General features: G+C 36.5%; 8 protein-coding genes across 17 annotated transcripts; 3 read left to right on the forward strand and 5 right to left on the reverse strand.

Moving 5' to 3' along the window:
* Positions 1-264: 264 nt before the first annotated feature.
* On the reverse strand, positions 265-3,518 carry LOC108162844 (COMM domain-containing protein 5). 3 transcript variants are annotated; one of them, XM_017297787.2, is made up of 4 exons: positions 3,164-3,517; positions 1,223-1,366; positions 991-1,160; positions 265-903 (listed from the first exon to the last, which is right to left on the reverse strand). In XM_017297787.2, the coding sequence occupies exons 1-3, from the start codon at positions 3,469-3,471 to the stop codon at positions 1,010-1,012; spliced, it is 603 nt and encodes a 200-aa protein (XP_017153276.1). In that variant the 5' UTR covers positions 3,472-3,517; the 3' UTR covers positions 265-903; positions 991-1,009. The 3 variants fall into 3 exon arrangements, with proteins under 3 accessions (XP_017153276.1, XP_017153275.1, XP_033248736.1); XM_017297786.2 differs by having other exon boundaries at positions 673-1,160; XM_033392845.1 differs by lacking the exon at positions 265-903 and having other exon boundaries at positions 1,058-1,149; positions 3,164-3,518.
* A 1,552-nt stretch (positions 3,519-5,070) lies between these two features.
* LOC108163188 (lumican) lies at positions 5,071-10,301 on the reverse strand. 5 transcript variants are annotated; one of them, XM_033393174.1, is made up of 8 exons: positions 10,244-10,301; positions 10,112-10,182; positions 9,303-9,353; positions 7,938-8,477; positions 6,841-7,028; positions 6,671-6,765; positions 5,633-5,745; positions 5,138-5,569 (listed from the first exon to the last, which is right to left on the reverse strand). In XM_033393174.1, the coding sequence occupies exons 2-8, from the start codon at positions 10,121-10,123 to the stop codon at positions 5,138-5,140; spliced, it is 1,431 nt and encodes a 476-aa protein (XP_033249065.1). In that variant the 5' UTR covers positions 10,124-10,182; positions 10,244-10,301. The 5 variants fall into 5 exon arrangements, with proteins under 5 accessions (XP_033249062.1, XP_033249065.1, XP_033249064.1 ...); XM_033393171.1 differs by lacking the exon at positions 10,244-10,301 and having other exon boundaries at positions 5,071-5,569; positions 10,112-10,216; XM_033393173.1 differs by lacking the exon at positions 10,244-10,301 and having other exon boundaries at positions 9,309-9,353; positions 10,130-10,216.
* Positions 10,302-10,988: 687 nt separating this feature from the next.
* LOC108163190 (methionine aminopeptidase 1D, mitochondrial) lies at positions 10,989-12,227 on the forward strand. The gene is made up of 3 exons (XM_017298330.2): positions 10,989-11,107; positions 11,181-11,854; positions 11,912-12,227. The coding sequence occupies exons 1-3, from the start codon at positions 11,022-11,024 to the stop codon at positions 12,109-12,111; spliced, it is 960 nt and encodes a 319-aa protein (XP_017153819.1). The 5' UTR covers positions 10,989-11,021; the 3' UTR covers positions 12,112-12,227.
* LOC108163191 (cilia- and flagella-associated protein 20) lies at positions 12,139-13,150 on the reverse strand. Its single transcript, XM_017298332.2, has 2 exons — positions 12,668-13,150; positions 12,139-12,614 (listed from the first exon to the last, which is right to left on the reverse strand). The coding sequence occupies exons 1-2, from the start codon at positions 12,941-12,943 to the stop codon at positions 12,291-12,293; spliced, it is 600 nt and encodes a 199-aa protein (XP_017153821.1). The 5' UTR covers positions 12,944-13,150; the 3' UTR covers positions 12,139-12,290.
* A 586-nt stretch (positions 13,151-13,736) lies between these two features.
* On the forward strand, positions 13,737-15,552 carry LOC108163189 (protoheme IX farnesyltransferase, mitochondrial). Its single transcript, XM_017298329.2, has 4 exons — positions 13,737-13,921; positions 13,985-14,234; positions 14,292-14,978; positions 15,189-15,552. Exons 1-4 carry the CDS (start codon positions 13,844-13,846, stop codon positions 15,428-15,430), a joined length of 1,257 nt encoding a protein of 418 aa, XP_017153818.1. The 5' UTR covers positions 13,737-13,843; the 3' UTR covers positions 15,431-15,552.
* A 1,598-nt stretch (positions 15,553-17,150) lies between these two features.
* LOC108163919 (myotrophin) lies at positions 17,151-19,410 on the reverse strand. Of its 4 annotated transcripts, none has more exons than XM_033393177.1 (4): positions 19,285-19,410; positions 18,837-18,947; positions 17,561-17,644; positions 17,151-17,496 (listed from the first exon to the last, which is right to left on the reverse strand). In XM_033393177.1, exons 1-4 carry the CDS (start codon positions 19,393-19,395, stop codon positions 17,410-17,412), a joined length of 393 nt encoding a protein of 130 aa, XP_033249068.1. In that variant the 5' UTR covers positions 19,396-19,410; the 3' UTR covers positions 17,151-17,409. The 4 variants fall into 4 exon arrangements, with proteins under 4 accessions (XP_033249068.1, XP_017154936.1, XP_033249069.1 ...); XM_017299447.2 differs by lacking the exon at positions 19,285-19,410 and adding an exon at positions 19,007-19,261; XM_033393178.1 differs by lacking the exon at positions 17,151-17,496 and having other exon boundaries at positions 17,614-17,703.
* Positions 19,411-20,636: 1,226 nt separating this feature from the next.
* On the forward strand, positions 20,637-21,900 carry LOC108163054 (ATP-dependent Clp protease proteolytic subunit). Its single transcript, XM_017298126.2, has 3 exons — positions 20,637-20,780; positions 20,840-21,265; positions 21,335-21,900. Exons 1-3 carry the CDS (start codon positions 20,739-20,741, stop codon positions 21,626-21,628), a joined length of 762 nt encoding a protein of 253 aa, XP_017153615.2. The 5' UTR covers positions 20,637-20,738; the 3' UTR covers positions 21,629-21,900.
* Positions 21,748-26,183, reverse strand: LOC108163053 (cullin-associated NEDD8-dissociated protein 1). The gene is made up of 7 exons (XM_017298125.2): positions 25,963-26,183; positions 25,224-25,897; positions 25,001-25,166; positions 23,583-24,941; positions 22,295-23,519; positions 22,089-22,235; positions 21,748-22,023 (listed from the first exon to the last, which is right to left on the reverse strand). The coding sequence occupies exons 1-7, from the start codon at positions 26,005-26,007 to the stop codon at positions 21,893-21,895; spliced, it is 3,747 nt and encodes a 1,248-aa protein (XP_017153614.1). The 5' UTR covers positions 26,008-26,183; the 3' UTR covers positions 21,748-21,892.
* Positions 26,184-27,270: the final 1,087 nt, after the last annotated feature.

The following is a 27,270-nucleotide window of genomic DNA, read 5'->3' on the forward strand; positions in this document are numbered from 1 at the left end:
TAATCTTTTTTAATTTGAAAGCTTAATATTGTCGAGACGGTAAGCTTAAGCTACAAAGTTTTCGGGTAGAATGAACAGCTGCAACCATGAACATTTCAGCATTGCAAAGTTCAATACAAAATAAATTATTAAAAATTTTTAAGGCCCAAACCTATCACAAAAGGTCGGTTTGGCTCACAGCGTAAATGTGGTGTTGCATAGTGTATTCTCTGCCTCTACCCGAAAAAATAGACAGCACCCAAACATCTTTTTGAAGTAACAGAAAGTATGAAGCGGAATGTGATACTTTCATTAAAGGCGTAATGGGAGCGTTCTGAAAATATACAACCAACATTTCCATGTGCCGCAAGCTTTCGTAGAAAACTTTTGCCTGATCTAATAGGTACAATAGGTACAAAAAATGTGTATTTTTTGATTAAATATCAAACCTAATTTAACTGATATGAACCACAACTGAAATTTTCTTTGTATTAGTTCATTTCACATTTAAGGTGAAATCTTCGCATAAACGGCCAAACTGCACTCAAATAAGCCAACCCTTTCTAAAATTGCATTTGCTGGCTAGCTCAAGGTGTAGCAGAGGATCCCAAGGAATTGTACTTTTATTCACAGGTGCGCGTCGTACCCAAATGTACAAATACAGTGTCGGAGTTGAGTGTTGGCACAAATATATGAATTTTCTATAAGATTGGCTCAGTTTAATAAGCATAATTTTATTGCAAGATTTAGTAAAAATGTTAAACGAAAAAAATGTCTAAAATAAGGGAAACAAAAGTGTTGACACACTTAGGATTTAGCACTTCTTAAGCACTTTTAATCTAGATTGGCACTCAAATCTAGTGGAGTAGGAGTACAATATAAGTATACCTTTGGGGGTCCAATTCCTGAAGTTTCAATCCTGACCTGTTTTGTTAAATATGGAGAGTGTTGGAACAAAAAAAAAGTCAGGGAAACTGCTGATACCTTAATAGTGTCAATAAACATATTTACTTCTATATTATTTTAAGATTTATCGACTTTGAAAATGCTGCAGATCATTGAGTAATAAAGTAATACTGTAACGCAATCGTTGAAACGTGGACAGTGGCAACTCCAGAGTTCGAAAATCTCCACTCGGGAGCTTGAAGTGCAGTACTACGGTCGTTTTATCTTGGATAGTACTAAATAATATGAAGAAATATCACAAATTTATTTGAATATCCCAAATTAATTATATTCATACCTTAAAGTCAAAGAAATGTTGATCCTCCACTTCACGTTTAACATTTTAACACGATCTAATTTGGTATCCGAGTAATTTTTACTCAGTATTTCTCGATGGTGGAAAATAACTGTGCAGATATCTTCAACGCATTCTTCCGAAAATCTGTAAAGAAATTTGAATTGACTTTAATTTTTATAATTGTCGTGTTTTATTTTGTCACAATTCTAGGGAAATGGGCGGGGCGCGTTCACCAGCACAATGTATCATGCATCATGTACATATCATGTTTTTAAGTTCTGGTGATACATTCCTTACCATCCCGCTGTCACACAGGGGCTGAAACGGCCAATCTAGCTTATATTCGAATTCAATTTCAGAATTCCGAGAACCATTTTCTATCGGTACACGAAAATTATTGGTCTTGCTTTTTTGTACCCTGTAATACTCCTGTAATATCATACTGAATCAAGTTTGTTGCTAAATTTTGCCACGCTCCCGGTGCACACAAATCTGAAGTCGTATGAAAATTAAAAAAATCGTATTCGCAACTTTTTGCGAATACCGAATCATGGCTGATACATTTGTCTGCTCTAAGAAAAGTGCAACAAGCAGATTACGTATAATCAGCGGATCTGTAATTTCACCCTACCAAATACTAATGTCTTTCATTTTACTTATAATAACGGTAGAGGTTTAAGTTGGTTTCTTGTTAGTCTTAAGAGGGCCGTAAAGGATGCAGTGGCTTCATGGTAGCATTTATACATGTGACGCATTCATATATACCCGTGCTGCACAGAATATTAAAATGATTTAGATATTTTCGCTGATTCATCACGTGTGATCAAAGACTATACAATAGCAAGATGAAGCATTGGGAAAAAATTCGATTTCAAGGCTTATCTTTCGCCTCTGACCTGTTACTCGGCTTGGTCTGTTCGTCAATACCTTGTTCAGCGCTGAGCCGAGATAAAATGCAAAACAAAATATTGTCTTTTGACGACGGCCATAGAGTCGACCATCAATGTGCAGAATCATGCCCATGTAGCAATGTAGTTATTTTTTTCAATCTTACGACCTAAAAGTCTCGAATCTCGCTTGTGCGAGGGGAACGACTTTGTGCATCGCCAAAGACTGTAGAGATGTTGCTTTGTATTTATAGAAGGATTCGAAGACCCTGACGATCAGCACAGCCGAAACCGAGTAGGTAAGCAGTGGTAACGAAAAACCCCGCCATAAAACAGCTTTTTGCTCCCTCATCCAACATGTCGCTACTTCTTCTTAGATTCTTCTCGTCATTGCCATCTTCATAATTCAATCGAATCTTCCACCGTCCTCTAATATAAAAATATACAAGGCCCTGGGTATACCCTTACATAAACAAATCGCCGACAATCCCATCTTAATAGCTACCAATCAGCTACCAAGGCGTTGTACAAATAATAGCTTGTTGGCTACTTACTAACTCAGCGTAGTGAGGGATTATGTAGTTCTCTTGTGCAAAGTCTGCCCACTTTTCTATCTGATTGGGAAATTTGTATTTTTTATTATTTATACTTGATGCTAAACTTGCTGTATTCCTAGCTAATTTGCAAGCCTCAGAGCATAGAACTTACAGCAATGCAACTGTTGTCCTTTGAAATAAATATTAGTGTTACTATTACTTTGAAATACAAAAATATTTGCTCGACGATTACTATTATTCAATGTTTGGACTTTACTCTACTCTCTTTGACTTTACAAAAAATGTATGCTCAAAAAGTAGAATCATAGTGCAGCTACACTTTGATTCAATGTGCAGAAGTACAGATGTATGTAGTTTGTTTGTAAATTTGAAAACATCTGCATTCATACACACATAAACATATACATATGTACTTACAATAAACAACGAAATGTTTATGACTTGCGAATGTAAATAGAAGAATTAATATGTACATACATACATATGTGTTTGTATACCTTAAATCAACCATTAGGCATTTTCGTAGCTCGTCAGCCTTTACCACTCCTTTTGGATAGCGCAAAAATATTTGCATCATCAAAAACACTATAGTAAAGAGCTCGCAAAAGTCTCCAGGAACTTCATGGCCGGCATTTGTCAGTTTGCTCTTTGCAAGGGACAGCACTTCGGAACATGATTTTTTTGTCTCTATATAATGCACGGAAACTTGAATTAAGACCCGCAGCATTGGTTTCGATAATTGCGGTAGGATCGAAGAATATGGTTGAACATTTCTCTGAATATTATGTCGAAACGAAAATGTCATTTTAATACAAAATTTGTTTGTATTTAAAGAAGTGTTTCTTCTTTATGTTTCAAAGATACAGGACATGCTCTTTTTATCATATTGGCAACTTGGATCATTGAAATAAGAACATAATGAAAAAGTTCATCTATATTTACGTTATTAAAATTAAATTTTAGCTGGAATTGCATTAATGCTCTGTTTTTCGCAAACTTGCGAATACACTTTTGAACGTTTTCCTTTATATTAAAACTTATGCTCTCTGTTTTTTGCAACATTCGCTAACGATATGGTGATTCAGTTCCATATTGTTTCCAGATATTTTACATGCTTGGCTGTCTGTCTTCCTTTTGACAATTAAAATATTTCGTTTATAGTCCAAGCCGCACATGGTACGGTGGAATTTTTGGCAGATGTGAAACATCTATTCCCACTGACATCATCCACCTTCCATAAGAAACAGCCACACAGAATTCCGAAATGTGAATTTTTATCAGATATTGATACATTAGCTATCGTTTTAGCCGTGGATCCACAACGAAAAATGTTGGTAGATTGGCATACGTCCTTTCTGACTGTCAGAAGACTGAAGACGAGAATGATAAGGGGTCGGTTCCCCACTACTGCCACTGCACGGCCCTTGGAAACCGTAGACGATGGTATATCGCGTTCCACTTTGTCAAGCACATTTTTGACCTATTTGAAACCATAACAGCATTCTTATCAAAATAGATCCAAGCCACTGAATGGGACTACTCTTAAAATTCAGTATAAGGCCCACGGTCGGGGCGAGAGATGGGGCTCAAGCCCATGCGAAATGGTCTATAACAGGCCCAAGTGGGCTGAGGGGAGGCTCAGTTATGAAACAAGATTTTAATATATTGTTACTGTGTCCATAGTCGAAAACATCAAACTGTAAATTTCAACTTTTTAATACGGCATTCAGAGGTTTAGTTAAACGGGTGCACCTTAGCTGTTTATCCATCGATTTTTACAAAAAATACCTTGAACGACGTCCAATTAATATACCTTTACCTACCTTTACCTAAGGAATAATTTTTTTCAAAAGTCAAAACTTTGTTTGAAATACGACCAACAATGTTAAATTTTCAATTTAAATCCTTAATATTTTCCTGATGATACGCCTTAGTTAAAATGTGTTGGGTTAAAATATGTAGCTACATTTTTCAGCTTTGCAGAATACACAGAAGTTATATAAAATAAATCACTAAATATGAGAAAACTGTAAAAAAAATAGATATACAAAATTGTTTTAGTAGTGTGCTACCTTTTGTTGTGCAACACATACCTTTTTCCAACCCAATGCGTCCTTGATTGGCGGCCCAACAGCATTGGGGCTCCAATATTTTGAACAATTTTTAAAGACATTTTCATATATGTGGAGTTTGTTCACAGCGGGAAAATAAATTGTTCTTGTAGTGTTGTTATTAGCTAATTATATATTAATAGCTTATAATAATTACCTTTGTTTTATCCCTACGCATTTACGCTATTTATTTAGCTATGTTTCATGTAATTACTAGGTAATATCGGGCTGTGAAACTTGACATCCACAATTAAAAATGTAAGGCATAGGGTAAATGGAAAACTCTGTATTTTGGGTACAAAAGTAAATTTTTATTTTCTTTGTTGGGTATGATAATTATAAATATATATTACAATATAATTAGATTTGGTAATCGTCATTGAACTTTGTTCTATTATAGAGAGCACGACTGGCGCCGCTGTCATTTCTATTTAAAGAAAAGCAGCCACGTCTGTATAACACAATAATTCCTAGTGTAATCGGAATGGCAATAAGAATAAAAACAAGCAACCCAATCCAGAAAATACCACTGCTTTTTTTACTGTCAATTAAATGATCCGTCGCTACCTTTAAAATATCCACATTTTTTAATTCAACGGGTGAATCACACTTTACATTTTTTGCCAGAAGTGCGGTTGTTTTGTTTATTTGTGGCAGTAGGATGTTGATTAAATAATCATTCGACTCTTCGCAAGTCCATGGATTATATCTAAGATCAAGCACTGAAAGTTTATCCCAACGTACAAGTAATGACTTTGGTAATTTTGTCAAGTTGCAATTATTTAAATAAACCTGTTGGAATTATAAGGGAACAATAGATAACATATGTATAATAATGGGATTTTTTTAAGTTACTTTTTCCAATGGCGGATAGTTCATGTATTGCCCATCAGTAAGGTTTTTTGCTAGGGCGAGCTCATCGATTTCTACTAGAAACTTGTTGTCAGACAATATTAGCTCGGTAAGGTCTGAAAAAAAATTGTAATTGAATGATAATGAAATACTTTTTTTAAATTCTATTAGTTGATAGAACTAAAATGGTTTCTTTTTTAACTCCATATTCATTTTGTTATGCTGCAGCTGCAACGCATTGGAGTTTCAAAAATCATACTTTTGCGCTTTCTTCTGTGCCCACGTGCCAGGAGCAGTTAACTATTTTGCGGGTGGTGAAGAGGAACGAGATGAACGAAATCAACAAAGACAATTTGTCTCTGTCTAGTTTAAAGCTGCCATGCACGGTTAACGATTCATATCACCTTATGGTCCATGAATCATATTTGTAGTAATCATATCGTGCAGAAGTTGTTCAGTGGACGGTTCTGGAATTTCCGGAAATCACATTATCAATTTCCTCAGGGCGTATTTTATTTATATTTCTATTGACACGAATAAAACAGTGGGAACAAAGGGGCACTGCAATTACCGCAATCTGTACCAAGAAAGGTCAGTTCAGTCAGCCGTGCGACGATTTGAAGATGTGTTTTTCCGATCCAATAACCAGAGTCGGGTTAAAGTTGAGCCCACTTCTCTCACGATCGTCAATGTATAAGCCTCCTTTTAAGGAGGTAATAAATATTGGGAGCTTCGAATGTTCACCCAATTTATTTCGAGGTATATTTTCTACTTATCTCGGGTTTACTAACTACGTAGGCTAATCGTACAATTGCGAGCGCTTTACTGCAACATGTTGCTGTAAATATTTTGGAGTAGGACTAATTAAAAACTGTTATATTGATTAATAGCTAAATAATCCAAGAACCTATTCTCATACCTACTACCCAGATGAGTTCTCACACAAACAACGTGACATGAAGATGAAACTAACGTTGATTTCAAAAAGAAGGTGGTTGTCTGGCTGTAAAATACTAGAATAGCTTACATTTTTAAACTTACTCTGCAATTCACTCATGGCGCCAACTCCAATATGGCGAAGCTTTGGCATATAAGACATACTGAGATATCTTAAGTTAGTCATCACAGGAAAAATGCTAGTTAAGATTAAATTTTAAAAAATTATTTATAGTGATTCTTTAAGACAGAGAGCTCCGTTGATCATAGCTTACTTGTCGCCTTGAAGATCTTCAATTGGGTTTTCATTCAAGACAAGCCTGGCTAAATTCCTTGCAAATGATAAAGCATCTGGCAATTTACTGAAAAGATTTCCAGCTGCTATTAAAGTCTCAAGATCTCGTGGCCCATGTAGAAGAGTTTGTGGCAAGGTTTTTATTTCCATATAGGAAATATCTAAAACCTATAAAAAAAGATTAAATTAATAAATCATTTCTAAAAAATATTCTAAAGATATTATTAAGCCAAAAAAAACAATGGCATCGGAACTGCTTTTTACTGAGAGCGTGCTCACTGCCTAGACCGGTGCAATCCAATTATTATGGTTTAAGTGACGTCCCATCCGGTGGCTTGAATGTATTTGGGCAAGATCCCTGGTTCCGGATGGGTCCGAAATATCCGTAAGGAATGGAGCTCCGAGGAATTGAAGTGTATACATATACTTTATGAGGTCGGAAATGCTTCTTTCTGGGTGTTACACATCCAATTTCACCAGATCATGATTCATGGATATATTTATGAACATCAAGACGGTTTGGGTTTGTACTGCAAGGCAAATGTCTCAAAAGATGCCGCATGGAAACTTTGCAAGCCGAAGGCTGACCTTTTTTTTTATCGAAACCTGGCTCAAGATCAGTTCTGAGTTATACATACCTATTTTTGCCCAAAGTTTTTGGAGGATTGAGAAAGACCAACCTCCAAGAACAGAATGTGCTTCACCACGACAAACCCAGTTCTCACACATCACCAAAAATATCGAACCAAAAGAGTTCCAAGATATAACAAAAAAAATTTAGCAACGTTTTTCGGCACCGAAAGAAGCTTTGTCTTAGAGATACTACCTTCTGAGTGTCAAAACGTTTCAAAATAGGAATTGATCTTCCTGGAGAATATTTTCAAAAACAATAACGCTATTTAAAATTTTTGTTTGTTGAAGTGAAAGTGCTTTCACTCCTTAGCCTAATCTAAGAATATAAAAGCAACTTACGTAAAATATATAAATTTGTATATACGTATTACCCGAAGGAGTCCGATGCCACTGCTACGCATAATAATGATAATTTTAGTTTCTTGTTAAATGGGCTTTACATACCTTCAATGATGTCAAACCTGAAATTGCCACTTCTGAAAGTCCGTCTATTACTTGAAAATTATTTGAGCATAAAATAAGCTCTTCTAGGTTTGGAGCATGCTCGAATAAATCTGCATCCAAAAAATGCAGCTCATTGTATCCCAAATTTAGCGATTTCAAATTGTATAACGCCTTATAGTCCGATACGGTATAGGGTCCTTTAAAGACATCTGGTAGCAACACTTTTGAAGTTAATTTGTTGTGCGATAAGTCTAGGCTTGTCAAGTCAGATAGATTTTGAAAGGCGCCGTTAGCTATTGAATCTATCTGGTTATAGCCTATGTATAAATGTTTTACATCATATGTTGGCAATATTGGGATACTGCTTAAATTGTTGTGTTCTAGCTTGATTGTTTCAAAAGTAAAGTTTCCGTTGATTAAGACATTCCATTCTTCGTTAGAGAGCCAACTGTTTAATTTGTTCGTGCAATCGATTAAATTGTTTTCTAAATCGCATGTGCATTTTTTACACAGATCATTTTCTTTTAAAGCTGCAACGTTCTGGAATTCCGATAAATTAATTTTATTATGTATTGATCAATGTGGTGTATTTGGTTTTGGTTTGGTTCTTGGTTAGAATTGAAATTTGGAAAACAGTGAGAACGAATCGATAACGCCAGCTACATGTGGAAGCTTGTGTTTATCACGCTTTTTCTATCTGTTATACATTTACATTAATATAATAAGTTCAGAGTCTAAACGGAAAGAAAGTTTGTTTCGGCCGGATTGATATGTTGGTTAATTCGGGGACGATGGATCTCTCTCAACTGTGTGACAACTGTGGAAAACATAGAGAGAATTGTGCGTATCTTCAAAATTGTGGATGCCACAGATTTTCACCCTTTGTGGGGCGGAGGCAAAATTTGTAAATACAATGTTAACAGTCTGATATCACAGGAGTAGGGAAAATAGTGCAAAATTTGGTTACTTCTCTCTGAGGTCTTATCAAGCCGGACGGACAGGCAGACATAGCTGTATCGACTCGATTATTATCATGCTAATCAGTTATATGTATGAATTATATTCACCGATGTCATTTCGTATTAATATAAGCAATATTTAAAAAATATTTTAAAAAATATCTATATCTTATTTATGTCTATAATGACGCACCAGACATAATAGAGGGAGAGATTTCCTTCTCTGTTTCTTGTTTGAATTTTACCGTTTTTAATCAATATTTAAACTCATTTTTCGCGTTTAAGACTAACTCCTCGTAAATATATATTTGCTAAATTGACAGTTAACAAAGCCAAAACGACAAGCAAACTATTAACTATTAAGGTACTGCGTAATATTACAGAGAGAGAAGATTAAAACACTTACGTATACCTTCGAAACTGATGGCCCTCCGGATGTGTTTTCATCAGAAACTGCCTGAGTATTGACATTTGTTAAAATAAAATAATATAATGTACAAATTAAAAAATTAATTTTTTTTAATTTCATTTTGTTTGCTCAAATAAGAACAACTAAATATGCAATGACTCTTAACAGACGAATGAAAAGTGTATGACTAAACGCTCAGTTAAAAATGTGTATGTTTATCTATTTCTACCTATCTTATCTTCTTTGGAGCATTGAAGGCACTGATTACGATTATCTCGATGAAATTATTTGTACAATCCCTGATAAGAATCCGAAAAGCTTTCCCAAACTTTTAATTTTGTATTTTCAAAGTGAATAGGCCTGCATTCGTACTCATATACTTAGTCAATTTTGAAATTCAATTTCTATGCTATGTCCGAGTCTAAATTTTGATCGATGTCTCGATAAAAGCTGTACGATGTAGGGGTCCGACATAGAAAAATATTTTCAAAGCTGCATAAATAAACATCAAAACTAGTCAAATAAAATTTAAAGTGCAAAACGAAAAAAAACCTCTAAAGCGAAATATACCGTCGACAATTTTGTTTGTCTTTTCTACCAATTGCCTACAAATTACGGTCTGAAATTATAGTATTTGTGGCATTTCAGATGAAAACATCGTACAATTGTTTGACAAAAGTTATTTGTGCTATCTCTGATAAAAACATCGCACTTTTATTGGTCGGCGATTGAGAAACGAGACATGGTGGAACATCTCTGTCATCTTATGTTGACGACGAAAATTTCTATAAAAAGATTATACTTACTCGAACGTACATACATACATGTTTGCCTACACTTTTTTCGAACCGATTGCCTGATTTTGTAACCCCAAATTCTGCAAGATTTGTCTCCATGTTACAAAATTTTGAAGTTGGAAAAATAAAAAAAAATATTACGGTTGTCACTTTTGCGGATTACTCTTTCAGTCAAAACGTTCGTTTTCGTGTTAAGGTGTTCCCGTTTTCACACATTTTGGTATCGATATGTTTCAAGTACTCATCGATTCTGGCAAAAAAAAAAAAAAAACAGCTGACATGGTTGCTTCGAAAATTCGCAGCGTTATAAAAATGGCTTAATTTTTCCAACTGACAATTATTTAACATGTCTGAAAATGTATATTAAAAATTAAATTGCTAAGGCCAAAAACTGAATTTGGTGTACCTACATTTTGAATTATATGTGGCGGTACACGGCTGTCCTTACCCTTACCCCTTACCTTTTGCAAGTTTTCCGATAACCAAATAGGACTGCGTCAGCTGTTTGTGCATATCCAAAAAGTGTTGACCAATTATTTGGCAAATTTAAGGTTGGGTTAAAAAAAAACTTATTTATAAACATAACATTAGCATAAATTTGACACCATACCAAGGCAATTCAGCTTGTGCCTTGTTTATAAATGGTTATTGTTTAAATCAATCTCAAATGCGATGAGATAAACAAAAACACAGATGACTGGGTAAAGTTATAAAGTGTGAACATATTTATAAGACAATATTTTAGCGAAAAACGTTTCTCGTCTTTACAAAGACTTCGAATTTGTTAATACCGTCCAAAACGGTAGAAATATAACTTGGTGAAGTAGTAGGTGCATACTAGTGGTCTGTCACGGTTGGGACCAGTGATCTTAAAATACTCGTGACTTATTTACTTTAGTTATTTTCATAGCATAACCAAATGACGCTTAAAATGAGCATACTCTTGAAATGTTTATTACCACAAAAGTCTTTAATAAGGAATTTTATTCACAGAAAGGGGAAGGGGTATGTGTAATATATTTATTGTGCTTTCATGCCTAATGACTAACTGGTGGGTTTATATAACTCAACTTCACAGCGATGCAGGAAAGTATGAAAGAATCTTTGCACCCGGACAGGTTTCCAAGGAGCGGACTGTTCCTCAATGGATACCAAAGCCTCCATACTACTACAAAAAAATGCCACCAGGTAGCACAATTGGGAGCCCAGAAATTAAAAATATAGACCAAATACAAGGAATGCGTCTAAGCGGACAACTGGCGGCCAACATATTACAAGAGTGCGGCGCTCTAGCAGTAATTGGGAAGTCAACAAATGAAATAGACGCACGTGCCCATGAACTTATTATTGAAGCAAATGCGTACCCGTCGCCCCTTAGGTATGCAGGGTTTCCAAAATCCATCTGCACGTCGGTCAATAATGTAGCATGCCATGGAATCCCAGATGACCGCCAGTTAATTGATGGCGATATTATAAACATTGATGTTACCGTTTACCTCAATGGTTACCATGGTGACTGTTCAGAAACCTTCCTCGTTGGTGATGTTGATGAACATGGCCGCTACCTGGTCGAAGCCACAAGGACTTGCTTAGATATGTGCATTTCACTATGTGGTCCAGATGTCTCTTTTAATAAAATCGGCAAGTTTATACAACAATATTGTGAAGAAACAAAACTTGAATCAATAGTTGATTTTATTGGACATGGGATTGGTAGTTATTTCCACGGGCCTCCAGAAATTTATCATTACCGTATGCACACCATTTAAATTCTTAATTGTATGGTAATCTAAAACAATTCATTTTTAGATAATAACATTGGTGGTAAAATGCGTCCTGGTATGACGTTTACAATTGAACCCATCCTAACTCTTGGCGAATCGGACATAGCTTTGTTAGAAGATGGATGGACTGCAATCAGCCTAGATGGTGCACGGAGCGCACAATTTGAACACACTATACTTATAACAGAGGCAGGAGCAGAGGTACTGACAAAGGTCCATGAATAGTTCAAAGTATGTAGATATATATGCGAATTTTCATTTTGTTTTTCAATATATTTGCCTATTTAGTTCATAAAAATGTTATTATATGAGTGAAATTACAATTTTTGCAACTGGGCCGCTATAAACTTTGGATATTTTGTGCTATAGTTGATTATAGATGCAATTTCATCGGCGGAAAGAACCTAGCCGCAAATAGCGTTGGACTTTTGTACTGGTTTTTGAATTGGTAGGAACAACTTAAATTCTGGCGGCAATTCGTCTTCTGAATAGAGGCGATCAGAAAAATATACGCGCCGTATACGGCAATTTGCATGAATTTGTACGCGCAGAGTTTCTACATAGTTTGTGCCATAGGCGCGCCGTGTAAAGTCAGATAGGTTAAATTGAATTTGATTCCATCCCTCATCCAGACGCATGGGCATCGTGCAAATAAATGGCTTGACACGAGTGGTCGATTGATAATTGCTGGCTCGAAACCTGCGACGAACATTTTTATCATCCAGAACCTACAAATTATATGTAAAGAATATCATACGAAGAGCTGCATCAGAAATATTACCTGCACTTCAAATGTGAAGTATTTCTTCATGTTCTTAATAATCATTACAAGAAAAGGCAATTTTATACCAAGTGTCTTCTTTGGATCCGCTGGACATGTTATAAATGTAGTGCTGACGTTAGTACCAACTATTTCCAGAACTAGACTCTGTATGTCATTGTCAGTTATACGTTTTATATGTCCATTGCGCACTTTCTTGTCCCAAAGCTGAAGAGGCTTGGAGCCAATGCTGTAGAGAATTGATAAAAATCCAGATTGAAAAGTATTTTTGAACATTCTGCTATTGAATTGACCGGGTTGTTTCGCAATATACTGTTTTTCAAATTTAGTATATGACCAGTAAATGCTGGCCAACAAATTTAGCACAGCCGAAACTCGTACAAACTACGAACATGAATACGAAACTGTTCAAAAATTTTCTGTCAATAAATTTGTTTGGAATGATTGTTGCCATTAGCAATGGGAAACGAACAGAGTTGACAATAGGGTTGGGAAAAAATCGATATTACTAGCGATACTATCGATGGTTGAAAAATACGCAGACCATCGATTGTTTTAGTTAACCAACGATAGTACTGAGCGGAAAAATTTAACATTCAGCCATACTCCTGTTTTCACTTTCACAAAAGTTTTCCGATTTACTTTTGAAAACACACGTTTTCACATTTCGCAAGATTTTTTCGTTTTCAAAACGAAAATATTTTCCTCGACGAATTGGTAGGTAAACGGCTTGTCAGCGCAACACAAATTTTAGTTTTCGTGACTAAACAGTGAGGTACAGCTGTTTCCTGCCAGAGTACTTATTAGACTTATTAGATTAAGGCCAGTACTCAGATAAGCGAAGTTCTTCCCGGTCTAAAATTGTCATATATTTCCGCAGAATGTTGGAACCTCTATGTGCTGTACGGTTAAACTATGTTGTGTTTGTTTACGAATAAAATCTGTTCAAAACTAAACTAAAATTTTGTATTGAAGCAAACAGGAAAGGAATGTGTTATTTGAGAGCGAAGAAAGAATACGATGAATTTCACCTCAGTATTTTTTCATTTTGATATATGGTCACATTTTTGTCAGTAATCTATGTTATTTTAAACAAAATTATACACATTAGTGTATAAGACCTAAATATTACATTGCTTGAATTATGTATCACCGGTTTTGTTTAAAAAACTAATAATGATGCGGGGATTAGTCAAGCGTGAATGGAGGCTAATAACCCAGGTTGTAAATCCTGTTAATTTACAATCGACGCGAGTAAGTGTATAGTGTGTGTGTGTTATGTAACTTTTAACACTTTAAAACTATTTGAATTTGCAGTATACAACTAAAACTGCATCCTCCAATAATGAAGAAATCGCAGTAATGAGAAGTGCTTCGCCTTGTGACAATTCGATAGTACCAGTATCTCAGGTGAAGGATATTTGTGGGCCTGTTAGTAAAGACAATGTGATATTCCCAGCGACAAATATAATACCCGATAATCATACCTCATGGTTGCCGAGTCCATACACTACCACTGGGAAAACAATCAGTCAATACAAAAAACTTTCAAAATTTCGGCTTACATGTAAGTTTTCTCGTGCTGGAAAATTAAATGAGCTTCTTGTTTATTGTTGTATTTCAGCTCTGGTTGTTGTTACCACAATGGGTGGATATGCGATGGCACCTGCTGCGTTCGATCTTAGTTCATTTGCTATGTGCACGTTGGGAACAGGAATGATTTCAGCTGCAGCTAATGCAATAAATCAATATCATGAAGTTCCTTTCGACTCCCAAATGTCGAGAACGAAAAACCGTGTGCTTGTAACAGGCCAAATTACCCCACTTAAATCAGTACTTTTTGCCGCTGTGTCTGCGTCAACTGGACTATGCATGCTGTATTTTGGTGTTAATGGACTAACAGCGGCTCTAGGAGCGGGAAATCTTTTTCTTTACACATCAATATATACACCAATGAAGCGGATTAGTATAGTCAACACGTGGATTGGATCAGTAGTTGGCGCAATTCCACCTTTAATGGGCTGGGCCGGTTGCGCTGGCAGTCTAGATTCAGGCGCAATGATACTGGCTGGAATACTGTTTGCTTGGCAGTTCCCTCATTTTAATGCCCTTTCATGGAACCTGCGACCGGACTACTCTCGCGCCGGGTATCGCATGATGGCGGTTACTAATCCGAGTCTTTGTCGTCGTACAGCGTTGCGATATTCACTAGTCATTGCCGGACTTTCATTAATGGCGCCAGTTCTAGACGTTACAAACTATTGGTTTGCGTTGGAAACAATTCCCTTAAACGCGTATTTCGCATATTTGGGTAAGTAAAAACACACCCAGATCAGCAACAATTTTAGTACCCTATTAACAAACATAATTAGAAGCACATTTATCATTTTGGGGTTTGGGCATAAGATGAGATTGGCGTTACCGCCAGTCGAGCTGGTCTCCACAAAATCTCTTCACCTTTAATATTAATTACAACATGATATATACATAAACTAATCTTCTTTTCAATATTTTTTTACAGCGTATAAATTTAACAAAAAGTCAGATAGCAAAAGCTCGAGAAGCCTTTTTAGGTTTTCACTACTGCACTTGCCAGCTTTGATGCTATTATTTTTGGCAAATAAAAAAGAATGGTATTTTAAAAAGAACGCAGAAGAAGAAACAATAAAAACAGATTCAAACTATATGGTTTTGAAGCCATCAAAAACTGCAACAAGTCTTGGAAACGTTTTACCTGTCGCTGTAGCCGAAGGACCCAGATAATTTTACATAATTTATGCATTATTAAGACTTGTAAAAATGTAATTTATAGTTAAATATAATTTAAGCTAGTCCTTTGACTTGTAAAATAAAAGTTTTATTCTGGAGCTTTATTATTCAGTTTATATTGATTGTAAAATGACTATTTGTTTTGATAGTGTGATGGCTCTCCTGTGATCTTACACTTTTGCTGGCAACACAGCAATCCTAAGTCGATCCAAATGCTCATTACAAGTTATCCTGCCACTTGAGAGACACTTAGTAACAACTGATTGACGCATCAAAATAGCCGAGTATAAATTCAAGCATGTGACGTTCATATTGAACAGACGACGCTGATCGACAGTAAGGGCTCGCGCACACTATAGCTGAAAGCGGAGCTGAAATCGGCGCTGAAATTGGAGCTGAAAGCTCACTTGATCTGAGAGCTTTTTCCAGGCAGAATCAGCTTGCAGGTGCGTACATTGTCGGCTGATCTGATTGCTGAAAGCTGAAAGCCATTTCCTCCCTTTGTCTCCTCAAGTGGCATCAAAAGTTATCATTATAATTATTATTATTATATTGTTAATTAATTACTTCACAGCACGTACAGTAGCCAGACGGAAGTTTTCTTCGTTTTTTTTTATTCCGTGTATTTCAACCACATTTCCGTTATGTATTGTATTCGTATTACTTTTATTTTACGAATTATTATTAAATTTCTCAATTATTCATTATGTTGTATAATAATAAACATTGTGATGTTTTCCTAGCGTTTACTGTACTTGGGGACATAGTATATTATATTTATTATTGACATATGAAAATGGTAAATAATACAACTTTTTTGCCCAATTTATCTCCTGCCAGAAATAAAACTATGATTCAAATATTTTTAATAATCCCGCTTATTCCCCAGCTCTGGGTTAACCGTAATTTCGCTTAACAATGTTTTGCAGCCCATTTTCGATCACTTATGAACCAATACACTTGAACAAAATCAGCAATCAGCTTGCTGAAAAAACAAACATGCTTGATCGATCAAACTAAGCTGAGCTGATTTCAGCGAGCTTTTTCAGCTTTCAGCTCAGCTCAGTCTGCAATGTGCGCACTTGCACCGGTGCAGTGTGTTTGTTTTTTCAGAGCTTATAAATCAGCTATCAGCTCCGATTTCAGCTCCGCTTTCAGCTATAGTGTGCGCGAGCCCTAAAGGCTGATTCAGCAAGCTGATTGCTGATTACCTGAGGTCACCGCATCCGAAATCCCAGCTAAACCGATAGCGATCTGGGACTCTAAAGTCAACTAAGCCAACTAATCGAGGTATACTCGTCACACCTCAAACTGCTAAGAGTATTCGTTTTCCGTCTCATCCGCAAATGCAAAGACAGAAACGTCAAGCGGGTGCGAGCTTCGAGAGCTCTTCTCACCGCAGATGAGCTGGAGACCGTGCAGGTCGGGTCTCGCGTCCGCTAAGACCACTAAGCCCAGACCGAAGCGACGGGGACGCGCTAACTCCCGAGCACCGGATAACAGGCGGGCCGCTCACCGCACCTCCTCTAACCGCAAAAAACAAATATGGTGGAAACTTATTTGAAAAATTCATCGAATTCGCTTGAACCTCGTTACTCTGCAGCTTTTGGTGTCGATATTCACTGCTTGTCTGCATTTCTACCCATCAATTGACCAGAGCCTTTTTTGGCCGGTAGTCAAAGTTGTGGAAAATCGTAAAAAATCATCTAAAAGAAATTGTGTCAGGCAATTTATTTTCGATCGGGATGCATTTTTAAAATTCCATCTTAAAAAACCCACATCATGCAATCTTTCTGGAATGACGCCTTAAATTAAAAGACTTGTTAATGCGTTGATATAAAGATCCTGTTGTGATATTATCACTTTGAGCAAACTCGAGGAGAGTCATAAAAACTAGAATCTAGAGAAACTAGAGCTAGTCTGTATTTCAATTCCAAAACTTAAAGTGCTTAGCGTCATAATTACTTTATAATTTAGATAAGAAGTTTCTTGATTTCATCGCTTTCTGCTGCTTCAATATAACTTTTGCCATCTGGAGTAGACTCGCTTTTGTTTGCTCCCTGTAAGATATTGAATTTTAAAACTTTTGTAGAACATTTACAGATCTTTGTTATCAATCCAAACCTTTTCCAAAAGAAGCTCTACGCAGCTCTTGTGTCCTTCCCAAATAGCTGCAAGAAGCGGTGTAATGCCATGTTTATCCTTTTTCTGTGTTAGAGCATATAAGGATAACAGTAAATCAGATAATTTACAAGGTATGATAGTTTCTGAAACCAAGAAGTTTTTAATACAGAGCCTACACATATCCATGGGTAAATATATATGAATCAAGTATTCAAGTCAATTTTTGTTATCGTGGAAAAATTGTAATTGTTCTTGATCTACGTATGCAATTATAAGCGCGTTGCAGTTGCATTAATAGTGTTCGAAGGACAGGTGTTCAAAGAGCCAGTAGCCTTTCTACTTGCTTTCTTCATTCGGGATATTATAATGATCCGATTGCAATGTGTTTCTCAAATCAAGTATGATTCTCTTTGACTCTGCGCTTTCAGTATTCTTGTATCTTCAAAATTATGGATAGTCGCCATAGTTTTCACCCCTTGAGAGTAGGAGGAGGCCTGGATAAGTTTTGAAAGAACATTCTTCTTATACACATCCATCCTTGCCTTCCCCAAATCTTGCCAAATCTCAATAGCACTCCGTATCGAGGATATTTTTAGATTAAATTCATTTTTATTGATAATAACGATTTTTGCTTGGTTAGGAAAATGTAGAATGATTTTCCTGTGAGATTCTGTGGTGTCTTTTTCTTTACCTCTAACTTTTCTAAATTTTAGTGATTCGGCAACCAAAGAGCTTGATCTAAGGGTGAATCCTTCTTCAATCATATTGGGGCAATTTACAAGAACATACATAGCTCATTAAAGACTAAGTGTGCCAATGGCCACATTTTTTTAGCCACACTTTAGATGTTTTTTCGTATAAAAAATAATTTTATAAATGTATGTATATTTAAATTAGACAATTAGAGAAAACAGTTTAGTTTAGCGGAAGCAATTATTTTTTCTTTAAAAATCGCTATGGAAATGATTTTAAAACAGCAGTAAACTTATTTAAAATTACTTAAATCTGGCAAGTATCTACCTGCAGAGTTTAAGGACATACATATGTATCTAGTCCTTCAAAATTTTCGCTAAGTTTTACGACTTTAAAAATATGTAGAAAACAGAAAAAAATCACAAAGCTCAATCATAACTTTTTGGAAACATGTTTATAGTCACACGGCCAGTCAGTAAGCCAATAAGTGGTGAAATTCGTACTGAGACTTTGCCGGTCACTGTATATAATACGTGTGTGTGTATACTATTTTAGAAAACATAATTAAATCAGCCAAACTTACATTAACATCGGCTCCTTTTAGAATCAAGAGCTCGAGCACCTTTAACTGACCAAAATCAGCCGCATAATGAATTGGGTACCTTCCTTTAATCTCCTCATTTACTTTAAGAGCCTGTCGAAAAAAAAGAATAAAATTAAATGCACTTTTAGAAGTTGCATACAAACACACACATCGTTTTTGAACGCTTCTTGCACAGCATCAAACTCTCCGTTTTTGATAGTCCAAATAACATTTTCACTCATTTTTATTAATCATACAAAGATTATTTAGGTGGATAGGAAAGAATCTTGCGATATATCGCTACTAATGTTTTTAAATATCGATCGACGCACTAAAAAATTATCGAACTGTAGGGGCAACCTCTTATTGCCCAAAAAAAATAAAAATATTATGATGTACAAATTAAGTGTCTATTTGTTGTATGATTTTAACTCAGATTGGCAGATACCGAAAATCCATCCAAAATAGTAGTAGCCAAAATATATGGAATTAATATGAATTTATACGACAGAAAATTGTATCGCCTGCAGCTATTTGATATTTTTGATAGACTGACCATTTCATCAAAAACTTATCAGTCATGCTCTGGTTATCGGAAATCGGACAAATTTGCGGAGTGACCTTAAACAGCAAATTGCGTGCTGTGGTTTTCGCACAGCGTAAGGTTCTAGCGAATTAATACCGGTTTGATTGAGCTTTAAATTTCAAAAACTAATTTCACAAAGCACATAAAACAATAATTTATTGTCTTACAAATGTGGCCTGAGATTAATCCTACAGCAAAATTTTAATGGTTATGGCCAGACAAGCTAGGTCTTCAGACTGAACTAACACCATATTTGATGATTAAAACAACAGTTTATATATCTACAATAAGAAATTAATTTGTTTCAATATTTATTTATATACAAGATTATTTATAATTACAACTCAAATTTGACTGAGCCAAAACAAACCAAATCGAAAATATATGGCGAATTCCTGAATTCCCAAAATTCTCGAAATGCCGAAACACAACCTTTTATTGTAATTAATAACGAAAAGCAACAATTTTTTTCAATAAATTACCTCAAAACAATTTGGGAAAGAAACGCTTTTAACGATGGCATAGCAAAAAGTTGAGAGCAGAGGAACAAACAAATTTTATATCTAACGAAAATCGCATATTTACAGAATATGTATTATTGTATTATTATACTCGACACTCGAAGAGTTTATGGATATCTTAGTTTTGAGGTATAAGGAAGCGACTTTATCCAAAAAGTTTATATATATTCTTAATCAGCAACAATAGCCGAGTCAATAAAGTCCCAAAGAGCGATAAGATCTCTGACTTAAAATGGCATGAAATTCATGTCATGGCACAGCATTGTGTTTACACTTGCACAATGCTGATTATTTAATTTCGAAAGCTAATACGTGAGTGCGTTTCCCGCTCTGGCGTTCATCTCGCGCCACTTCATCGTCCCAGTAGCTTATTTGCATATGTTCGTGTGGAAAACACACTATATTCTCACAAAAAACACTAGAAATATTGAATATCAACCGTTCGTAAAATGTTTAAGAAAAAACCCTTTCAATAATTTATTCAGTAATTTTTGCAGACCAAAGTTTCGTTCCCTCTAAAAAAATGGTACAATTTTGTTGACCAGCGTAATCGAACGGGTTTTCATCGTAAATTTTTATTGGGACACTATAAACAACTTGTTCAAATAACTAACAGAATGTAATCCATATATGCATACCTTATATATATCACCTTAGCAAAGTATGCCATCTCAGCATACATTTTCAGTGTTCCATTTCATCTGTCTCTAAAATTATTAGAAATGTCTATGCTAAGCCTTATAAAACAGCTGTTTTGCCATTCAGGTTGATTACCGTCAAAGCCATACCAGAAAAATGCTTAGAAACACTATCAGCCGCTTGTTACAAAATAATTCTGTAAGTTTCAATATCGATTATATGTAACGAAAATGCGTAATATGACCACTTTTTAATAGCTAAAATGTGTTACCGGAACTACTTCTTCTCGGAGTATAAACCTCATTCCCATGGTGGTAGAACAAACTGGCAGAGGAGAACGGGCCTATGATATATTCTCGCGACTGCTGAAAGAACGGATTATTTGCCTTATGGGAAACATAACCGATGACATTAGCTCTACCGTGGTTGCTCAATTGTTATTTTTACAATCTGAGAATGTCAACAAGCCAATCCACTTGTATATAAATTCTCCGGGTGGTGTTGTTACTGCTGGTCTTGCCATTTACGACACCATGCAGTATGTTAAGCCGCCTATAGCGACGTGGTGCGTTGGTCAAGCATGTTCAATGGGATCACTTTTATTGGCGGCAGGAGCACCGGGAATGCGATATTCATTACCTAATGCCAGAATTATGATACATCAACCTTCTGGAGGCGCACAAGTATGTTTAATTTCTTCATTTCCTTTTGTCAATAATAACATTTAATATCCAACAATGTACTTACTCTAGGGTCAAGCCACCGATATCCTAATACATGCCGAGGAAATTATCAAAATTAAACGCCAACTTACTAGCATATATGTAAAGCATGCTAAAAACTCGTACGAAGAAATGTGCCAACGAATGGAGCGGGATCATTTCATGACCCCCGATGAGGCCAAGACACTTGGTATTATTGATCACGTGCTTGAACACCCACCAGAAACAGTCTCAGACAGTGGGCCGACATCTGATGGTGGTAAAAATGCTGGTAAATCTGCTTCTGATGAGCCCCAGAGGAAAAGGTCAAACCAGGCAGCTTAAGATCTTTTCATTTACGGAAACCCAAATTCAAGCTTTATCTTTAAAATTGAAAAGCAACTTTCATATAAAAACTAATTTTTCAATACTTTTGTCAATTTAAAAAAAAAAAAGAACACATATATATATATTTATTTATTTAAATATATCTAATTCAGACATAACTACATTTGCATACGCAAATGTTTGACAGATGAAAGAAACTAGAAATCTATGCTTGAATTTTAGCTTTGATCCAGTAAAATTATTTCCGAGCTCACAGGGCTTTTAACTTTGATCCATTAAAATAATTTCCGAGCCCCCAGCGACTGAATCCTTCTGTATATACTCGTAAATTTTTGCCAATTCTGGAGTTTCCTTAATTGATTTTAGAAAATCAATTAAATGCTGATTTTTCTCTAAGCAGGACAATTTTTGATTATTGGATTACGCTGAGGTATACTATTTCTCTATGAATACTTACTTGCTTTGGGTATTTGAGAAAGTGCAGACACGGCGCGAAGTGCGGAACGTTTCAGTTCATCTTGCTTTTCGTATTCCTGTTTCACGGAATTGGCTTTCACCTTATGTGTACATGTATCACGTAGTTGTTGAATAAATTGATCAAGTCCTAGGATGGGAAGCAACAATTACATATCGACTATAACCATATTTAAAAATATATTTTACTTAGCAACACCTTATCCGGACACAATACGGCTAAACGAGCAGTCATTAGGTACGTCAACATCTTAATGTCGTAGTGGTCGCAAAGTCCAGCTTGCACATGATCTAGAAATTGCATAACATCTACACGATCTAAGCCCTGCTCAAGCAGTGTATACATGCACTCAAAAGCAGCTTTACGGATATCCAGACCATCGTCAACTGTGTGTTTAAACGGTCCCATTTCTACCTCTCGAATAAGTTCACTCTTAACTTTTGTTTCAGAATACAACCATGGCAAAAGGGTAGGTAGCAAGTCGCGCACCAGGCTTGGCTTGTTGTGCACAGCTGAATTGAAAGCAACAAGAGCAACGCGTCGCACTTGTGGTTCTGGGTCACGAAGCGCGAAAAGGAATTCTCCAATGCTTTGTTTAAGAAGGACATCTATTGGTTGTGGCTGATCGGAAATGGTAAATTTGATTGAAGAGACAACAACAGTACGCATAGTAGCACTCTCCGATCGCAGTGCTTGCTGTAATTGCGGCAGTAATTCTTCAGGGTTAACCAGAACGAGCTTCCCAAGGCATTCGGCCACCACATTACGTGAACCTTCTTCTGAGCACTCACAATGCTTGAAAAGCTGAGTCCATATGGATGGCACAGATGGTAACAATTGGGCGAGGCCACAAGGTGTTACAGAAAGAGACGATATTACTTCCTTTAAGGAATGAAGAAGCAAATATTGTCGCTTGGGCTGTACTTCGATTTCTTTTAAAATAAGCGGTAAATATGTCTGCAAGCTGCCAACAGATACCGCTCCAAGGGCATGTGACGCTGCTGCTTTCACGTCTTCGGAGGTTGCACCAAAGCATTCTATAATAGTTTTTGGGAGCACCTGTATGGAGCTCAGATCAAAGTGCCTACCTATTTCGCCAATTGTTAATAAACAAAAGATTACTTCTGTGTCGTTTCGTTTTTGTAGGTCTGTTATCAGCTTTGTTGCTAATGGTGTGGCCACTTGCGAGCATTGTTGAGTTAGAGCAGCAATGCACTTGGCTGATGAATGATATGCTTGTTTATGAAGTTGTAGTGGTTCAATTGGAGACGTAGTTGTACTTTTGGACGTCATTTCACCACCAATCAAGACTGGCGCCATAAGTTTTGACACAAGCGAGTGATAGTCTAAGCCAGGCAACTGCGTTTGAACCAAAGCTTGAAACAACTCCAACGTGCAGTTCAATGCTGTTCCCTATAAAGACAGAAAATATTTATTACATTAAACAAAATCGTAACTAAAAATGATTTTACGTACCTGCAACAATGGTGACCGAACTAGAATAAGTACTGATGGTAAAAACTGCTCATGTATGCCAACTAATGCTTGCGGCTGCCTACGGGCTACAGTGCTTAGGAGCGTTAAAGAATACTGAGCTACGTGTAAGTCTGTATCAGATACGAGTGGTGGAATTTCTACTATTGCTGTCTGCAGTAGATTGGGTTCAAAGTTGCTTGAATAGTTGATAACAATTTTGTTAATAAGATCCAAAGAGTGGAGCTTCAGGGCACGATGGTTCTTGCGCAAGAATGTACCTAAAGTCGGTAATACATCATGCAAAATTGGCGTGAGGTCTATACGTAACGTGGATGCTGCAATCATAGTGAGCGCTTTCACACTGCTCAGCCGGGTTACTTCGTTCTTAAGGCGTTCCATAAAAATCGGTAAACAAACGCACAGTTCAGTTTTTAGCATGTCTCCCATATTAGCAATAATTTGTCCCATGCATGCTATAGCTCTTTCCTTCACCTCCTGATCTACGTCAGTGACTTTTAGTTTTTGCAGCGTACAAGAATAAACCTGCCCAACAAAGGGTGTCGCATCGAAACCAGATTTTGAATCATTTGTGTCCAATGGTCGAATTACTTTAACAAGTTGCTGTAACACCATTAATGCTTCTGTGGCAATTTTATAAAACGGATCGAAAACTGAAGTCACTACTAGAGGAACTAGTGACGGTATGTGTGGATGAAACACACTCGGTGGATGACCTTGAAGTAGAGAATATAGAAAACCTAGCGACTCGATTTTCATATTACTCGTCGAACTCTTATCATTTAACGAATAACTTATGCCGGGCACAACGCTGTCTAAATGAGGACCTAAAGCTCCTGGTAGTGAGTTTAAGAGCTCTCGTAGTAGCAAGAAACAATCCTGACGCGTTTTCATTGATTTTTCTCGCATTAACGGTTGTACCGCTTTGACGATTAGTGGCAGCTGTTCCATTAATAATGAAGTTGGGCTTGAAATTTGATCCATGGAGTCGGGGTCTGGAGTCACATCGTCGGTCAGACGCGTGCTCTTAAGCAATGCAACATATGCGTGAAATATATCAGACTTTACATTTTCCTCTCTTTCTTTAAAACGAGCTATTAAAGCTGGGCTTAAGGTACGATAAAAATCTTCAATAAGTTCTTGCCGAGTTGCAATTAAAACTTCTAGACACTTGGCTGCAGCTCGTCGGACCTTCCAACTCATGTCGTCGTCATCACTGTATTCTTCGCTGTCAACGTATTCATCATCTTCGGTATCCATTGCATATCCAGTGTCACCATCATCGGTCTCATAGTTGTAGTTTGGATCATAGGTAACATATTTCAGGCAAAGTGCCAGAATCTTTTAACAAAGCACTGAATGAATATAACAGACATACAGATTACTGAAAGATTACGTACCATAGATATGTGTGGATGTATGGCATCGGGACAACGCATAACAAATGCTTCACAGGCCTGTAGACAAAACTCACGCAATTCATCGTCATCCTGCTCGCTGTATTGCTCCAGAACACGCATTGAGCGTTTAATAGTATGATTACAAAGCCGATGTCCAGCCTGGCGGCTACAGAGATTAACAACAGTTAATACCTTAGTAACATTGATATTTATTATGTCTTACCATATTGAAGCTAAACACTGAATGTACGTTCGAATCGCAGCAGGGTTTGGTGGTTTTTCGAGTCCATCAAGAAGATGATCAATGACGCCATTATAGGCATTGGTATTTGCTTGCATGAGAAGAAATGAAAGTGCTACGATAGTACGCTTTCGTACAGCTTGACGGGACGAAGCCAATTGTGGTATTAGTGCTTTTAATATGGTACTATGGAAGGGAACTAAAAACTCGCCAAATCGAGAAAGTAGGTCTGCCAGAATATCAAGAGACTCTAATTTTACTGAAACATCTTCCTTTTCAATGGCCGTACTTAATTTTCCTGTTATGCGCTGGCAGACATTTGGGGCAAGAGAGTTTGAAGACTGAGGGAGTTCAGCAATTACTGTTTTTAAACCAATACTCGAGATATCTCTTAGCTGTTCTGTGTTTGACATCATATTGGCACAGAGGGAATCAACAATTGTCTCTACTTGGATTTCTTTTACTTTGTTGACTAAGGGGCCCAGACACTTTACAGCTAGATTCTGCACTTCGCCGTTTTTATCCTCCAATAGTTTTAATACCATTCGTACTACTTTTTTTTCCGAGTCATCATCAAGAATAATACTATCCTTTTGCAATTCCATCATTAAATCGTTTGTTGCCATAAACCGAAAATCTTTATCGGTTGAGGTCATCTGCATGTTTAAAACTCAACTATATATGTATTTCAATCATTGCGGGTATAAAAATCTATACGTACCTTTTCCAGCAAATTTGCAATTTGGTGGTATTGATGGGACGACATATTGTAGTCTTCGCAAGTATTTTTGAAGTGGTTATATTATAAATACGTTATATTTGAAATAATTGGAAATATGTTTGAAACTTCACTAACTTTATTTTCCTGGAAAATTGTATACTAAAATGTTCCGGCAGAAAATTCGAAGAAGCATACCAAAAGCAGTTTGGTTATCGATGTCTAAATTATACATGAGTTATGTTATCATTGCTTGACATGGTCATACGGCTAGAGATTTGGAATTCTGGAATGAACATCAAATCAAACATATATATTTTTCTAATATTTATATAAAATTATATCGAAATTAAGATTGTCTGCCACAATATTGTGATTATTTGTAATTTTCGGTTTTTCTTAATCATGTTGCATTGTGACATGTGTATTTTCAAGCCATGCAAAGCAGCCGCCGAGGTGGAGATATGGCGAGTAGATATTTAACAAGAAAATACGGAGGATTTACGGGAGCTGACAAAAATTCCCATCGATCTTAGATGTACACATGTCCAAAAAAAAGTTTTAGAATATAGTAAAAAAAAAAAAAACCGTCCACAACCTTTATGTCAAATGTGTATTAAATGCAATTAGATTTCCAGAAAACACCTTCTCGTCGAATTAATAAAGATTTGTTTACTTGCATATATTCACGCTCTTATTTTTGCGGGTGTTTACGAAGACAGAAAAGAAAACGGAAGATTGTATTGGTTCCAATCAGTGTTATACTTTTGTACGTGAGCGGCAGCTGGAGCACTTTTTCCTATGCATATAAGATAGGGCCTTGCCGACCGCTGAACAAGTCCACATAAATTTTTTGCAACAAATTTCTTTGTTGTTAAAACGAATTTAATGGAATAGGCAACTTATATTGCATTTCGTTGAAATTTCAGATCTGATCACTTTTTGTTATTGTCGTCAACCTTTTTGTATGTCAAGGCTTTGGAGCTACAGTCGAAGGCCCTTACGCACAACAATTGGTTGTCGAATTGGAGGAGGAAGTGGGGAAGCTGTGTGAGCTCACCCAGCACGACCAAGGAGGTCGACACTGGGGTGGAATGCGTTTTTGAAGATCGCATTAAGGAGGAAACCTCAGAGAAGTATGAGCCCTTGCCGAAACGCCGTCGAAGACCATCGATCTCTGCACTACTGAACTGAATAAAATATCGAAAATGTCCACCAAAATTTCGAAACATTTCGACAGAATGGAAGCATTAGAAAACGAAAAGCTAGAGGTTCAAACGGAGCTTTTAGAACAATTTAGCCAAACTTTTG

The sequence above is a fragment of the Drosophila miranda genome, chromosome 4 (assembly GCF_003369915.1).
Source record: "Drosophila miranda strain MSH22 chromosome 4, D.miranda_PacBio2.1, whole genome shotgun sequence".
Classification (NCBI taxonomy): domain Eukaryota; kingdom Metazoa; phylum Arthropoda; class Insecta; order Diptera; family Drosophilidae; genus Drosophila; species Drosophila miranda.

Coding starts and splice junctions, on each gene's coding strand:
- LOC108162844 (XM_017297787.2), bottom strand. CDS start 3,471: ATGACATTTTCGTTTCGACATAATATTCAGAGAAATGTTCAACCATAT. Junction 1,367..3,163: donor TGCCTAATGGTTGATTTAAG/GTATACAAACAC, acceptor ATTTCTTTACAG/ATTTTCGGAAGAATGCGTTG. Junction 1,161..1,222: donor AACATTTCTTTGACTTTAAG/GTATGAATATAA, acceptor CATATTATTTAG/TACTATCCAAGATAAAACGA.
- LOC108163188 (XM_033393171.1), bottom strand. CDS start 10,201: ATGGAGACAAATCTTGCAGAATTTGGGGTTACAAAATCAGGCAATCGG. Junction 7,029..7,937: donor CAGGTTTGACATCATTGAAG/GTATGTAAAGCC, acceptor CTTTTTTTATAG/GTTTTAGATATTTCCTATAT. Junction 5,746..6,670: donor CGCCATGAGTGAATTGCAGA/GTAAGTTTAAAA, acceptor ATTTTTTTTCAG/ACCTTACCGAGCTAATATTG.
- LOC108163190 (XM_017298330.2), top strand. CDS start 11,022: ATGACGCTTAAAATGAGCATACTCTTGAAATGTTTATTACCACAAAAG. Junction 11,108..11,180: donor ATTCACAGAAAGGGGAAGGG/GTATGTGTAATA, acceptor TCAACTTCACAG/CGATGCAGGAAAGTATGAAA. Junction 11,855..11,911: donor TCCAGAAATTTATCATTACC/GTATGCACACCA, acceptor ATTCATTTTTAG/ATAATAACATTGGTGGTAAA.
- LOC108163191 (XM_017298332.2), bottom strand. CDS start 12,943: ATGTTCAAAAATACTTTTCAATCTGGATTTTTATCAATTCTCTACAGC. Junction 12,615..12,667: donor ACTTCACATTTGAAGTGCAG/GTAATATTTCTG, acceptor TATAATTTGTAG/GTTCTGGATGATAAAAATGT.
- LOC108163189 (XM_017298329.2), top strand. CDS start 13,844: ATGATGCGGGGATTAGTCAAGCGTGAATGGAGGCTAATAACCCAGGTT. Junction 14,235..14,291: donor TTCAAAATTTCGGCTTACAT/GTAAGTTTTCTC, acceptor GTTGTATTTCAG/CTCTGGTTGTTGTTACCACA. Junction 14,979..15,188: donor CGCGTATTTCGCATATTTGG/GTAAGTAAAAAC, acceptor ATTTTTTTACAG/CGTATAAATTTAACAAAAAG.
- LOC108163919 (XM_033393177.1), bottom strand. CDS start 19,395: ATGGTCAGTCTATCAAAAATATCAAATAGCTGCAGGCGATACAATTTT. Junction 18,948..19,284: donor CTATTTTGGATGGATTTTCG/GTATCTGCCAAT, acceptor TTTTTTCGACAG/GCTCTTAAAGTAAATGAGGA. Junction 17,497..17,560: donor TAGAGCTTCTTTTGGAAAAG/GTTTGGATTGAT, acceptor AATATCTTACAG/GGAGCAAACAAAAGCGAGTC.
- LOC108163054 (XM_017298126.2), top strand. CDS start 20,739: ATGCTTAGAAACACTATCAGCCGCTTGTTACAAAATAATTCT. Junction 20,781..20,839: donor GCTTGTTACAAAATAATTCT/GTAAGTTTCAAT, acceptor ACTTTTTAATAG/CTAAAATGTGTTACCGGAAC. Junction 21,266..21,334: donor AACCTTCTGGAGGCGCACAA/GTATGTTTAATT, acceptor TACTTACTCTAG/GGTCAAGCCACCGATATCCT.
- LOC108163053 (XM_017298125.2), bottom strand. CDS start 26,007: ATGTCGTCCCATCAATACCACCAAATTGCAAATTTGCTGGAAAAG. Junction 25,898..25,962: donor TTGCAAATTTGCTGGAAAAG/GTACGTATAGAT, acceptor TTAAACATGCAG/ATGACCTCAACCGATAAAGA. Junction 22,236..22,294: donor TCCGGATAAGGTGTTGCTAA/GTAAAATATATT, acceptor TTCCCATCCTAG/GACTTGATCAATTTATTCAA.